We start from the raw sequence: 14,975 nt of genomic DNA, 5'->3' as shown, positions 1-14,975 counted from the left end.
CAGGTTCTGGTAGTGGGTGACTCTATTATTAGGGGGACAGACAGGGCAATCTGACACAAAGACCGGGATCGCCGAACGGTGTGCTGCCTCCCTGGCGCTCGAGTCCGGCACATCACGGATCAGGTTGACAGGTTACTGGGTGGGGCTGGCGAAGACCCAGCGGTCATGGTCCACATCGGCACCAATGACAAAGTGAGTGGTAGATGGAGGGTCCTTAAAAATGATTTCAGGGACCTAGGTAGGAAGCTTAGGGCAAGGACCTCCAAGGTAGTTTTCTCAGAAATACTACCAATCCCGCGAGCCACACAGGAGCGCCAACGGGAAGTTAGGGAGGTGAATAAGTGGCTAAAGAGTTGGTGCAAGGCAGAAGGGTTTGGGTTCATGGAGAACTGGGTCGACTTCGCGGTCGGCTACAGGCTCTACCGTAGGGACGGGCTGCACCTCAATGGGGAGGGTGCAGCGGTGCTGGGGAAGAAGATGGCTAATAGGTTGGAGGAGTTTTTAAACTAGAGACGGGGGGGGGAACCAAGGAAATAGGTGGGATGTGAGGCAAGCAAGGGGGAAGGGGAGAAGTGAATATAATGAGGGTGGAGAGGGGGGTGGGGATAGTACAGTTAGATCGTTAGAGAAGAATAGGATGCTAAATAACCACAAAGTTTTATCTTGCATGGTGACCAACGCAAGAAGCCTGACCAATAAGGCGGATGAGCTGCAGGCGCTTATATCGGAGGAGAGGTATGACATCGTAGGTATAACAGAGACTTGGCTAGACGATAGTTACGACTGGGCGGTAAATTTATTAGATTATAGTTTATTTAGAAGGGACCGGAAACAGGGGAAAGGCGGAGGAGTCTGCTTATATGTAAAGTCATGTCTAAAACCCAGACTAAGGGAAGATATAGGAGAGGGAGAAGAGGGGGTCGAGTCCATGTGGGTAGAGATAGAGGGAACTAAAAATAATAATAAAATATTACTGGGGGTCTGCTATAAGCCACCAAATATAACAGAGGAGAATGAGAATCTGCTATTAGGACAAATAGACAAAGTAGCAAAACATAATGAAGTGATTGTAATGGGGGATTTCAACTACACGGATATTGACTGGGAAACAGAAACCTGTAGATCTCAGAAAGGTAAAAGGTTCTTGACAAATATTAAGGATAATTATCTCTCCCAACTAGTGCAGGAACCAACGAGAGGGAAGGCCGTGTTGGACTTAATATTGACTAATAGGCCTGATAGAATAACTGAGGTACAGATAGGGGGGCACCTAGGTAATAGCGACCATAATATTATCGACTTCAAAATGCCCGTCAGTAGGGTTATCAATAAGGGAACAACAAAAACATTAAATTTTAGGAGGGCGAAGTTTGATCAGCTGAAAGAAAGCCTTCAACTTATTGACTGGGACAAAGTTCTTAATCAAAGGAATACGAATAGTAAATGGGAAACCTTCAAAAGAATTCTGAATACTCAGTGCGAGAGATATATACCGTATGGGAATAAAAGGGCCAGAAATAAGAGGAAACCAATATGGTTGAACAAGAACGTAAAAGGGGCGTTAAATAGCAAAAAAGAGGCATTCAAGAGATTAAAACAGGAAAACAGTAAGGAAGCACTAATGTGTTACAAGGAAAAAACGAGAACCTGTAAAAAACAAATAAAAATAGCGAAGGAGGAAACAGAGAGACGTATTGCTAGGGAAAGTAGATCAAATCCCAAACTGTTCTTTACATATATAAATAGTAAAAGGATTAAATCGGATAATATTGGACCGATAAAAAGTGAGGAAGGCAAAATCATAGATAAAGATGAGGATAAAGCTAATCTATTAAATAATTTTTTTTCGACAACTTTCACAAAGGAAATCGAACTAACAGGAGAAATGAGAAGTGACAAACTTAATCCTCCACTAAGTATGACAAATCTAACCCAAGCTGGGGTACAGAAACGCCTCAGTAACATTAAAATAAACAAATCACCAGGACCTGATGGCATACACCCACGGGTACTAAGGGAACTAAGTAATGTGATAGACAGACCGTTATATCTTATATTTAAGGACTCTGTTGAGACTGGGTCTGTGCCACTTGATTGGCGACAGGCGAATGTAGTGCCAATATTCAAAAAGGGAGCGAAAAGTGACGCCGGAAACTATCGGCCGGTGAGTCTGACGTCCGTTGTGGGCAAAATTTTTGAAAGCTTCATTAAAGAGGCAATTACGGAGCATCTTGATGCTAATAATCTTTTAATCCCGAACCAACATGGATTCATGAGGAATCGCTCCTGCCAAACAAACCTGATTGACTTCTACGAGGAGGTTAGCTCTCGAGTAGATCAGGGGGAACCAGTGGATGTCGTGTATCTCGACTTCTCAAAAGCGTTCGATAGCGTGCCACATAATAGGTTGGTATACAAAATGAGAATGATGGGGCTGGGGGAAAATGTCTGCAAGTGGGTAGCTAACTGGCTAAAGGATAGAAGGCAGAGGGTGGTTATAAATGGAATATACTCAGATTGGGTAAGCGTCACTAGTGGGGTACCACAGGGGTCTGTACTAGGCCCAATGTTATTTAATATCTTTATTAACGACATAGTCAACGGGATAAATAGTAAAATATCAATATTTGCAGATGACACAAAGTTATGTAAAACAATTAATACAAAAGAGGACAGTGCAGACCTACAGAGGGATTTGGATAAGCTGGGTAGGTGGAGCATTAAATGGCAAATGAGGTTTAACGAGGAGAAATGTAAGGTCATACATATGGGAAGGAAAAATGGAAGTCACCAGTACTCACTGAATGGGAAATCATTGGGGAATTCAGAGTTGGAGAAGGACTTGGGCATCTTGATTGATAGCAAACTAAATTGGAGTGCCCAAAGTCAGGCCGCTGCTGTAAGGGCAAACAGGGTAATGGGATGTATCAGAAGAGGTATAGCTGCAAAGGATGAGAACATTGTTCTTCCACTGTACAAAGCACTGGTCAGACCACACTTGGAATACTGTGCTCAGTTATGGGCCCCAATATATAGAAAGGATATAAATGAGCTTGAAAAGGTACAAAGGAGGGCAACAAAATTAATAAAGGGAATGGAGGGACTGCAATACCCAGAGAGGTTGGCAAAACTAGGACTATTCAGCTTGGAAAAGAGAAGGTTGAGGGGGGACATAATAAATGTGTACAAATATGTTAGGGGACAGTATAGAGATCTTGCCCGAGATTTGTTCAAAAGGAGGGATATTACGGTAACAAGAGGGCACTCACTAAGACTGGAAGAGAAAAGGTGTCAGCACCAGCATAGGAAGGGGTTATTTACGGTAAGAGCAGTGAGAATATGGAATTCACTGAGTGAGGAGACGGTAATGTCGGATTCACTACACCAGTTCAAGCGGGGACTGGATGCATTTCTAGATACCAGGCAGATTTCAGCATATACTTAAAAATAAAATAGTAGGTTGATACAGGGATTTATTCTGACTGCTGGTTTCAGAGTCGGGAGGGAATTTTTCCTCAGGTGAAGATTGGCCAAATCATTTGGGGTTTTTGCCCTCCTCTGGATCAACTTTAGCAATTACAGAACTAACAGGTCGAACTTGATGGACGCAAGTCTTTATTCGGCTTTACAAACTATGTTACTATGTTACTATGTCCAGAGCACTCTGGAAGAGGTTTTCATCCAGGATATCTCTGTACTTGGCCGCATTCATGTTCCTTCAATTGCAACCAGTCGTCCTGAGCCTGCAGCTGAAAAACACCCCCATAGCATGATGCTGCTACCACCATGTTTCACTGTTGGGATTGTATTGGGCAGGTGATGAGCAGTGCCTGGTTTTCTCCACATATACCACTTAGAATTATCACCAAAAAGTTCTATCTTCGTCTCATCCGACCAGAGAATCTTATTTCTCATAGTCTGGGAGTCCTTTATGTGTTTTTGAACAAACTCTATGGGGTTTTAATATGTCTTGCACTGAGGAGAGGCTTCCGTCGGGCCACTCTGCCATAAAAGCCAGACTGGTGGAGGGTTGCAGTGATAGTTGACTTTGTGGAACGTTCTCCCATCTTCCTACTACATCTCTGGAGTTCAGCCACATTGATCTTGAGGTTTTTCTTTACCTCTCTCACCAAGGCTCTTCTCCAACGATTGCTCAGTTTGGCTGGACGGCAGGTCTAGAAAGACTTCTGGTGGTCCCAAACTTCTTCCATTTAAGGATTATGGGGGCCACTGTGCTCTTAGGAACCTTGAGTCATGCAGAAATTCTTTTGTAACCTTGGCCAGATCTGTGCCTTGCCACAATTCTGTGTCTGAGCTCCTTGGGCAGTTCCTTTGAGCTCATTATTCTCATTTGGTCTGACATGCACTGTGAGCAGTGAGGTCTTACATAGACAGGTGTGTGCCTTTCTAAATCAAGTCCTATCAGTTTAATTAAACACAGCTGGACTTCAATGAAGGAGTAGAATCATCTCAAGGAGGATCACAAGGAACTAGACAGCATGTGACTTAAATATGAGTGTCTGAGCAAAGGGTCTGAATACTTATGACCATGTGATATTTCAGTTTTTCTTTTTTAATAAATTTGCAAAAAAAAATCACCATTTGTTTTTTTTCAGTCAAGATGGGGTGCAGAGTGTACTTTAATGAGAAAAAGAAATTAACTTTCTAGAATTTACCAAATGGCTTCAATGAAACAAAGAGTGAAAAATTTAAAGAGGTCTGAATACTTTCCGTACCCACTGTAGCTTTAATAAAACTTTATTCATAAAATCACGTCTGCAGATTTTCCTACTGTCACTTAATTCTCATATTTATAGCAGGAGAAACTGATATCCTGTGAATTTCCACAAAATAAGAAAAAGAATCTCCGTGCACATGAGATTTATAAAAATCCCATACCCTTTGCTGAAGTTTTCCTTCTCACAAGCTAAGACCTTTAGTTTAAGAACCTGGTGAGGGACTCTCAAAACCCAAATCCCCATCGATGTCACAAGTTTTTTAAAAATGTATTCTTTAATAAATCCTCATACTGCAGAGAAATCTAGGAGCGAGTCAAAAATCTGTGTTTACTATCTAGGTTATACCTGTGGTTCTGTAGCCGTCATGTTTACACTGTCAGCAATAGCTTTTTCTTCAGATACATAATCATTTTGCTTTACAAGCTCAGCAAGCCAACCAGTACATACGCCTTTCCTCGGCAATGTTCTTCCAGAGCAAGGCTCAAAGTTGATGACATTAAAGATAAAGTGTAATTTTCCTGGATGAAATAAACTGGAGCTAAGGAAAAGAAAAGCAAAAAATAATTTTTGCGCATACCATACAAATCATTCTGCACAAAACTCATCACTCTGTCCTCAGAGAGGAGGATCATATAGCTTTTAATCCCCTAACCTATCCGGCTATAATTAATACTAAAAATTAACGAATTTTCATGATGTCTGTCAGAAGAATCTTCTTTTATTACGTTTTTGCAACTCCATTTACCCTACAAGTCACTGCCACTATATTTACTACTTAAAGGGATTGTCTGGTCAAAAGCGATAAGTCTGCAGTCACTCTGCACTGTGGGGATCTGTCAGTATGAGACCCGGTAACGGAGGGTATGTATGTGTTATACATACCCCGGCCATTTAGCGTGGCCTCGCTCTCCACACACTTGTATTGAGTGAGGCCACGCCTTCTAGTCAGACGTGCCCACTGGCCGTCCATGTCATTAGATGGGGCGAGGCCTCGCTACATACAAGTGTATGGAGCGAGGTGGCGCTGAATGGCCGGGGTTATGTATAACACATACATTGCAAATCGGGACTCATACTGGCAAATCCCCGCAGTGCACAGTGCCTGCGCTGCGGTGGGGAGATTCATAAGTCTGCAGTCACACAGAGTGTCTGCAGACTGATCAATTTTGACTGGACAACTCCGTTAATTTTTTTTTTCTTTTAACTTATGTAAACTAAGATCTAAAGATGGCATTTCGTCAGATTTCAGATTGCCCTGCAGAGTAACATGGCATGCACCTACCTGCAGACACTGATTTCATTAGACCTCGTTCAGAGATCCATGTTTGTCTCCATGCGCAAAAAAATGGTACAAGTGTCATGAGTGTTTTGGATCTGATTTTCATCAGTGTTTGGTCAGTTTTTACCATCCATGATTTTCACAAATTAATAAATTACAAAGCTTCTACTATACTTTACAGTGCTATTCATGGACAACACACAGATGGATCCATAGATTGTAATGGTGTGTAAGCAGTGGGATAGAATGGGCATGTATGGCTTCCAATGGATGAATTCGGAAATGTACAGGACAATACTTTCTGCTCAAATTCAACCAAATGCAGCAAGGTTGATTTGTATGGAGCTTCGCATTACAGATGGACAATGACCCAAAACATACTGTGAAACCAACGTAGAAGTTTTTTAAAGGCAAAGAAGTGTAATATTCTGCAATGGTCGAGTCAATCAACAGATTTCAACCCCATTGAGGCATGCATTTCACATGCTTAAGACAAAACTTAAGAAAGTTTTTATGAGTCTGGGGAATGTATGTCTTAGAAGACTGGTTCTATAGTCATGTGATTAGATATTAGGCTTAGTATATTATACTCATGCTTGTATTTATACAATTTTGATTGACATATGGTTACCAGGCAAAGAAATTGTATGTACATTACCGTTCAAAATTTTGGGGTAATTTAGAAATTTCATTATTTTTGAAAGAAAAGCACATTTTTTTCAATAAAGCTAACATTAAATGAATCAGAAATACACTCTATACATTGTTAATGTGGTAAATGACTATTCTAGCTGCAAACGTCTTGTTTTTATTGCAATATCTACATAGGTGTATAGAGGCCCATTTTCCAACAACCACCACTAGAGTGTTTTAATGGTACATTGTGTTTTCTAACTGTGTAAGAAGGCTAATGAATGTTTAAAAAATCATAGAAAACCCTTGCATAAGTATGTTAGCCCAGCTGAAAATGGTTTGGCTGAATTGAGACGCTATAAAATTGACCTTTCTTTGAGCTAGTTGAGAATCTGGAGCATTACATGTGTTTGCTCTATGAAACTCACAAAATGGCCAGAAAAAGAGAACTTTCATGTGAAACTCAACAGTCTATTCTTGTTCTTAGAAATGAAGGCTATTCCATGTGAGAAATTGACAAGAAACTGAAGATTTCCTACAACGGTGTGTACTACTCCCTTCAGAGGAGAGTACAAACAGGCTCTAACCAGAGTAGAAAGAGAAGTGGGATGCCCAGCTGCACAACTGAGCAACAAGACAAGTACATTAGAGTCTCTAGTTTGAGAAATCGACGCCTCACAGCTCCTCAACTGGCAGCTTCATTAAATAGTACACGCAAAACGCCAGTGTCAACGTCTACAGTAAAGAGGCGACTCTGGGATGCAGGCCTTCAGGGCAAAGTGGCAAAGAAAAAGCCATATCTGAGACTGGCTAATAAAAGGAAAGTATTAATATGGGCAAAAGAACACAAACATTGAACAGAGGAAGATTGGAAAAAAGTTTTATGGACAGATGAATCAAAGTTTGAGGTGTTTGGATCACACAGAAGAACATTTGTGAGACGCAGAACAACTGAAAAGATGCTGGAAGAGTGCCTGACGCCATCTGTCAAGCATGGTGGAGGTAATGTGATGGTCTGGGAATGCCTTGGTGCTGGTAAACTGGGAGATTCATACAAGGTAAATGGGATTTTGAATAAGGAAGGCTATCACTCCATTTTGCAACGCCATGCCATACCCTGTGGACAGCGCTTGATTGGAGCCAATTTCATCCTACAACAGGACAATGCACACCTCCAAATTATGCATGAACTATTTAGGGAAGAAGCAGGCAGCAGGTATTCTATCTGTAATGGAGTGACCAGCGCAGTCACGAGATCTCAACCCCATTGAGCTGTTGTGGGAGCAGCTTGACCCTATGGTACGCAAAAAGTGCCCATCAAGCCAACCCAACTTGTGGGAGGGGCTTCAGGAAGCATTGGGTGAAATTTCTCAAGATTACCTCAGGAACTTAACAGCTAGAATGCCAAAGGTCTGCAATGCTGTAATTGCTGCAAAGGGAGCATTCTTTGACGAAAGCAAAGTTTGAAGGAGAAAATTATTCTTTCAAATAAAAATCATTATTTCTAACCTTGTCAATGCCTGGACTATATTTTCTATTCACTTTGCAACTCATTTGATAAATAAAAGTATGAGTTTTCATGGAAAACACTAAATTGTCTGGGTGACCCCAAACTTTTGAACGGTAGTGTATATTATCCCCTTTCATTTATGTGCTTGGCAAACCATTGTATCATGTTGACTATTGCGCATTTATGCCACATTCATGAAATTGGTTCACTCATGTTGTTGAGGTCCTTTTATTAGATATGTGTGTTTTTAAATGTTTTTAATGAGGTCCAATAATAAACTTTGTATGTTTTACTTTAATTGATATACAGGAGGTGTGCGTATCCTTACACCTCCTGTATATCAATTAAAGTAAAACATACAAAGTTTATTATTGGACCTCATTAAAAACATTTAACAACACACAGATGTATTAACAGCACCTCACGGTTCAGGTCAGTGATCTTTGGCCATGGACAGGAGCTGTGTGGACTTCCTGAGCGTCCGGGTTCCAAGGCGCAACATTTCATTCGCCAGGATAGTGTGACATCTGTGGGGTGCCTGATGAGATCTCACCAGTCCGGCTAATCATAAACAGAGCCTGGGATCCCAGAGTGTAAGGAAATTCCCATAGCTCCTATGCATGGCCAGCGATCACCTGAACTGGACCTTGGAGCAGAATTATGTGAAGCGATCTGCTCATCTCTAATTCCAAACGCTTCCAGATCTCATCTCACAGTGCTAGCTTTAAATCCTCCATCCCACACTGATTGCCGTGAAATGAGATCTCAAAGCGTTTGTAATGTTGCATAACTCAGCTCTGCATTATCTCTAGTCTACACAGAAGCTGCATGCAATCAGTGAGAAAAGGAGGTTGTGTTCTGGTTACCCTCTGTGTGTTGCTGCCTGCTTATGATTGATCAACACTGGTAACACCCGGTTCAAGTATAACAAATGATAAGCTAAAATTTACAAGATAATATCTCTGCAGTGGAGAGGATAAAAATAAATACTATGATATGACCAGTTTATAATATTGACATTTATGAAAGATCCTCTTTAAACTATACATTCATGCACAAAGTAGCATGAATATAGATGAAAATGTTTTATATTTTCCACTCCATTGTGGAGATTCCGGGCGCACCAATTTCTGGCCCAAATTGTCTTATCCTTCAACTGGGCATTTTATTTCTTTCAGTGTGTTCTTTAAACCCACTACGACACGGTCCTGTAGTAGGTCCTCGGCTGCTCCCGTGACACTCCTCACTCTGATGGTGCTGTTCGCTTTTTCATTTGGCGTTTTAATAACTGGGAGATGGGAAGGAGACATGATTGCAGGATCCTACTAACAGTGCCTCCCTCCTGACACTTCCAGTTATTAAAGCACCAGAACAGGAGGTGGATAGCCACATTGACTGAGGAGCATTGTGGAAACAGATGAGGACGGCAGCCCTATTACAGGTAAGTATTACTATTAGTGCCATTAGGAGGCTCTGTCAGCGCGATCACACAAGACAAATTAAGTCTCATGTGATAATGATGGCACAGTTCTGACCTTTTCTGCTCCATTCAGTCAGAACTGTGGGAGTCTAATTTTACATCTATATAATGCTGTCTTTTTTTTCGATTGGACAGCTTGACAGTGGGTTTAGAGTACAAGCCTACAGAGCTAAAATAAATAAAACCCCCAGATGAAAGATAAGAAAATTGGCCCCAGAAATCGCAGTGCCCTGTATCTTCACAATGGAGTGGAGAAGAAAAAAATGAAAAAACTTAGTCATCTATATTCCTGCTACTTTTTACAAGAATGTACAGTTTATAATGCTAAAATTTGTAAAAGGTACTCTTTAACATACTGGTTAAAGGTCCTTTTTAAAGATGCCCTTTCAACAAATTTTTCATGTTTAACTGAGTAAACAATCAATGTAATAGTGGCTGTGGAGCTGAATAAGATATTTTTTTTAGCTTAGAACAGGTTACTCCTGTGTGAGATGTAATGAAAGCCTGTTCTGCTCTTGCTGCAAAGTAATTACAAGTTGTCAAGTTTAGCACAACAGACATAGGTGTGATTATTGACATCTATGAGCACTCATCTCTGGAATGGCAGTGTGGGGAAGGGGCAGTATAGCAGAGGGGAATATGCTATGAGAGGAGAGCCGATAGTGTTTGTAAGGTAACATAGCTAAACTCAGCTGTGCAGTCCCTCCCCCACACTGACTGCTGTGACATTATCTGAAAGGTGTTAATTATCTGTTATTCTTACATCATCATGCAAGAGGTTAAACAAGATCAGCTCTGTCTGTCTTTACATCATAACTACTGCGAAACTTGCTCTAAGCTATTTTGAGGCGTGTGCTTTTTCTACTGTGCCTGCTTATGATTGGGCAAAATCATACAGGTGGGCGTAATACTCGCCCCCAGTGAAAATGCTGTGACTTGGACTTAACAATAATTAACTCATTAGGTGGCAAAACCTTTTCATTGCCAATATCTCCATTAAAGAGAGACATAAAAACAAATACAAAAATTTCGCCCTGTAGCCACTATTATGTTGTGTGTCCAGTTTAACATGAAAAATTTGGTGAAAGGTTCGCTTTAAAGGGAATCTGTCAGTAGGATCATCCCTCCTAAGCAGTCTATATGGACATGTAGATCATAGGAAGCTGAATTAAATAACTGCTTGATATCTGTGTTCCGATGTCTTATTCCAGAGAAATCCACATTTTTCTTATATGTAAATTAACTGTTCCATGCTATGAGCTGGGCACTGACCTGCAGGAGACTCTGCCTCCAGAGCTTATTTTACATGAAAGGGGGCGTTTCCAGTGTGATCTGTAATGGCTGCTCTTCTGATCTCACTGCAGAGTTGTGTCTGCTTAGAACTGACACATCTGCGGGTGTCCTCTCAGCAATTCAGCTTCCATTGCACAGACTGCAAGTGTTGCAATATAGAAGAGCTAGGACAGCTGCAAAAATGTGTTTGCAGGTCAAAGTTCAGTTCTACTGTTCTCTATTAGTTACATGTCTCACACTGGTAACTCCACCTTTTATTTAAAATAAGCTCTGAAGGCAGATTCTCTTGCAGATCAGTGTCTTCCCCATAGCCTGAAACAGCTCATTTACATATAAGAAAAACATAGTCATCTCTGAAATAAAACATCAGAGCGCAGATATCAAAGTATTATTTTATTCAGCTTCCTATGACCAAAATGCCCTTATAGACTGCTTAGGAGGTTTGATCCTACTGATAGATTCCCTTTAAATATACAGTATAAAAGACAGGGTTACCCTCTATCTTTTCCTTCAGAAATAAAGGGGCATTCCCATCTCCAAGATCCTATCCCAATATGACCACTACCATCTAGCTACCTGTCATTATATCAGTGGTTGTAAACATGGAGACATAGTGAATCAGAAAAACTATACTACATTTCTAATTGGAGGAATTTGCTAATATTATTGTTATTACACCTACTACATATTGGGATAGGATCTTTGATATTTAAAGGAGTATTCCCATCTCCATCTACTCAGCTCCTCCTGTTCTTTGACATGCTTCTTGCAAATTAGACTCCATTTTGAATGTGACATGTTTGCTTTAAAGCTGAACATATGCTTCATGTTAAATAGTTCGATTACCTGGCAGCAGAATAAGATCTTGGTTGTAATTTTGGAAGATGCGCTAATGAAAAAAAAAAAAAATAATAATAATAATAATTCACAGTATAACAGACAAAGAAGGTTATTGCTTCATACAAAGATTTATCAATGTGTAATAGACTAAAATAACTACTTCTGCCTATTGCAGATTTTCAATATCTATTATAACAGCATAAAAACAGCTTATTTGTTTTACATTCATGGCTGGCCTATTGCGCTACCTACCGTTCGATTTTAAAGGGAACCTATCACCAGATATGGGATTAATCGACAGGCTAATAGCGCTACTCACCTGCATGGCGCCTGCACTTATCAGAACGCTGGGGGGAGAAAATTAACTTTATTCTCCCCGGCAGCATTCGGTTTCAGTCACAGGGGCGGCGCCGGTTCATTCACCGCTATGAGAATACAAAGCAGCGACTGTAACTGCACCCCGGGTCCTGACTGACAGCCTGTGACTTAAACTGAATGCTGCCGGGGAGAATAAAGTTAATTTTCTCCCCATAGAGCTTAGCTAAGTACGGGCACCGGGTAGGTTGGAAACGCTATTATAACCTGCAAATTAACCCAATATCTGCAAGTTACTGAGAAAGTCAGTGGGTCCTACTAAAGAAACTACACGCTTGGAAGGGATGTTAAAATGTAGCTGAAATGGAGCGTGACATTAGTATTCACTTCTAGATGGTATGATAAACACTTTATTAGCCTCCTAATCCCCTCTTTAATTATGCATAAGCGCTAAATGTCTGTGTATAAAAAAAAAAAGTTTACTTGTCCATGGTCTCCCTAATTGTGGTCACCGAGTTTGGAACATTGTCAATCAATGCTACTAAATGGTGAAAACATGAACACACCAGTTTGACTGACATACCAGCAGGTGCAAGGAAAGCGGTGAGGCTGAAAAGAGGAACCATGACTTCTCCTCCTCACTGCAGTGGGAGTGGAGGGAGTTAGAGGAGGTGGAACAATAGGGAGACTGTTGTTTTTTTTTTTGGCGCTTAATGTAGTGGTTGAGAAGCCAGCCCCGTGGATAGTGAGAAAAATAGTACAGGGAGGCACCAATAAACAATGCAAGTAACAGCTGCAAGTAAACAAGTGGATTTGTGGTGGTGAGTTGACCCAAGGAAAAACTGGTAGTGCACTTAAGTCCCCAATGTACTAATTTAATAGAGCTTTTTTAAAAAGAAAAAAACAAACAGATTTTAATTTAATTAAGAACCAAGAACAGTGTGGTTGCATTCTGAAGTGTCTGCATTAGACAGCTTGTTCGCCCAAAAATTCCTTAGATTTTTAGGCCAGAAACCCTAAATCAGAGAGACTGACAATGGTGTTAACTAGTGATGAGCAAACGTGCTCAGTGACGCTTGAATATCACTCAAGTATCTGGGTGCGCGGCACTAAACAAGCATTGGCTGGTGCTCGGACGGAATGCTCGAATCCCTGCCCCGCATGTTTGGCGCCTGTTACACAGCCAATAAACATGCGGGGATTGCCTTCCAGTCACTGTAATGCCATATCCATCTTGGTAGTGGCATTACTGTGACTGGCTGGCCGCGTTACCTCCATTAGAGGTTATAAAAGGAATGGTGCCGCCACGCTGGGCACACTGACACCATTTCACAGCTCAGGAACAGTTGTGATTGGAGGGAGAGAGTAGTTTCCGGGCCTATGTGTGCACAATTTTATTAATCAGAGTCCTCTAGTGGTGATACAGGTGCTGATGCTGAACCATCATACCAAAAGTTCTTCTAAAGGCTAATCTTGTTCTTTTTCTGTTTCTATGAGATACATTCCGCATTTAGCCAAGGGACAACTGTTGGAGCAAAGAGAGTGTCTATATACAGCCTCTAGGCAGGGTTTAGGGCTTTGCAGTCTGTTGCTAAATATATAGCTGTTGCAGCTGACCACATTTTTTTGTGTGAAAAGTTTACAGTATTGTCATCCATACATTTTAAAGTGCTGTGTGTGAAATTATGGTGGCTTGAAATTTGTAAAAATTGCTTGGCCTGCTACAATTGACCACATTTTTTGTTCCAAAGTTAGATTATTGTCATCCATACAGTTTAACCTGCTTTGTGTAAAATTACGGTGGATTAAATTCTTTAAAAACTGCTTTGCCTGCTAAATGTTTTTTTGTCCAGAAAGTTTTTTGCACAGCCAACACCAATCAAACATCATTATTCCTAACCATACACCCAAATTTAAGCAGTGCACATCAATCAGTGATAAAAGGGAAGGAATATAAGGGTCCTCTGACCTCTCCAACAAATCCAAACCTCAGAGAGAAAAACTCTCCCACTCTCAATCACACTCCTGTGCCTCTTCCTCCAGAACTTCAGATGACTCTACCTATATTAACAGCCCAATTAAATCCAGATCCCCTCTTAAAAGAGACGATAGTAAAACTACTACCAAAAATAAAAACTCATTATCTATGCTTAATTCAGCCTTCGAAGACGAGATGGATCTTTCCATCTCAACAAAAAAGAAAGAGCCGGGTGATTGGGGCCATCGAAATACTTCATCTCATGAAGTTTCAGAAGAGGAGTTCGTTGACTCCTCCCCTAACCCCAGCCATGATAAAAACCGCTTTACAAAAGACTCGTTAGCTTCCCATAACACTCAATCTCTCAGTTCCAGTCCTAGTATCCATTTTGGAACCGAGGAGAACTCTTTGGCTAACTTTATGGTCAATCTAACTAGATCATTAAAAGAGAACATGAACTTTGGCTTTGAAAAACAAGCAAACCTCATTCAATCTAACTTTAACATCCTCAACCAAAAATTTGAGGATAATAAAAAAAGAATTATCCAGGTAGAGGAAAAAACTGAGATTCTCATAAAAGACAACCAAGACTGTCACTTAGAGCTCCGCAAACTAAAGTCTAAAATAGCGGACTTGGAAGACAGAAGCCGCAGAAATAATTTAAAACTGCGAGGAATTCCTGAAAGTGTCACTCAAAATAACCTATCTGAATATGTCAAAACAATCTTCAAAAAGGCTCTTCCCTCACTAACCAACTATGATTTAAACAGACAGAATCCACAGGCTACCTCGTCCGTCTTCTATTCCCTCTGACAATCCTTGGGCTACTATCCTGCGAATACATTTTTATAATACTAAGGAAAAGATCCAAAATTACATTAAGGAAAACAAAACTTTTCCAGACCCTT

The 14,975-nt window shown here is 40.7% G+C and overlaps 1 protein-coding gene across 4 annotated transcripts in view; it reads right to left on the bottom strand.

Annotated features, from left to right (window-relative positions):
* The window catches only part of MTRR (5-methyltetrahydrofolate-homocysteine methyltransferase reductase), a 432,636-nt gene that overhangs the window by 154,020 nt on the left and 263,641 nt on the right, over window positions 1–14,975 (bottom strand). For all 4 annotated transcript variants that reach the window (XM_073678384.1, XM_073678385.1, XM_073678386.1 and 1 more), the window contains 2 exons: window positions 11,781–11,823; window positions 5,085–5,277 (listed from right to left, as the gene is read on the bottom strand). In XM_073678384.1, the coding sequence (XP_073534485.1) occupies window positions 5,085–5,277; window positions 11,781–11,823 (236 nt within the window). The remainder of the gene's footprint in view (window positions 1–5,084; window positions 5,278–11,780; window positions 11,824–14,975) is intronic.

The sequence above is a fragment of the Phyllobates terribilis genome, unplaced genomic scaffold (assembly GCF_046119375.1).
Source record: "Phyllobates terribilis strain yellow unplaced genomic scaffold, ASM4611937v1 Scaffold_4__5_contigs__length_816908805, whole genome shotgun sequence".
Taxonomy (NCBI): Eukaryota; Metazoa; Chordata; class Amphibia; order Anura; family Dendrobatidae; genus Phyllobates; species Phyllobates terribilis.
The sequence above is the reverse complement of the archived record's forward strand: the minus strand, read 5'-3'. Positions and strand labels throughout refer to the sequence as shown.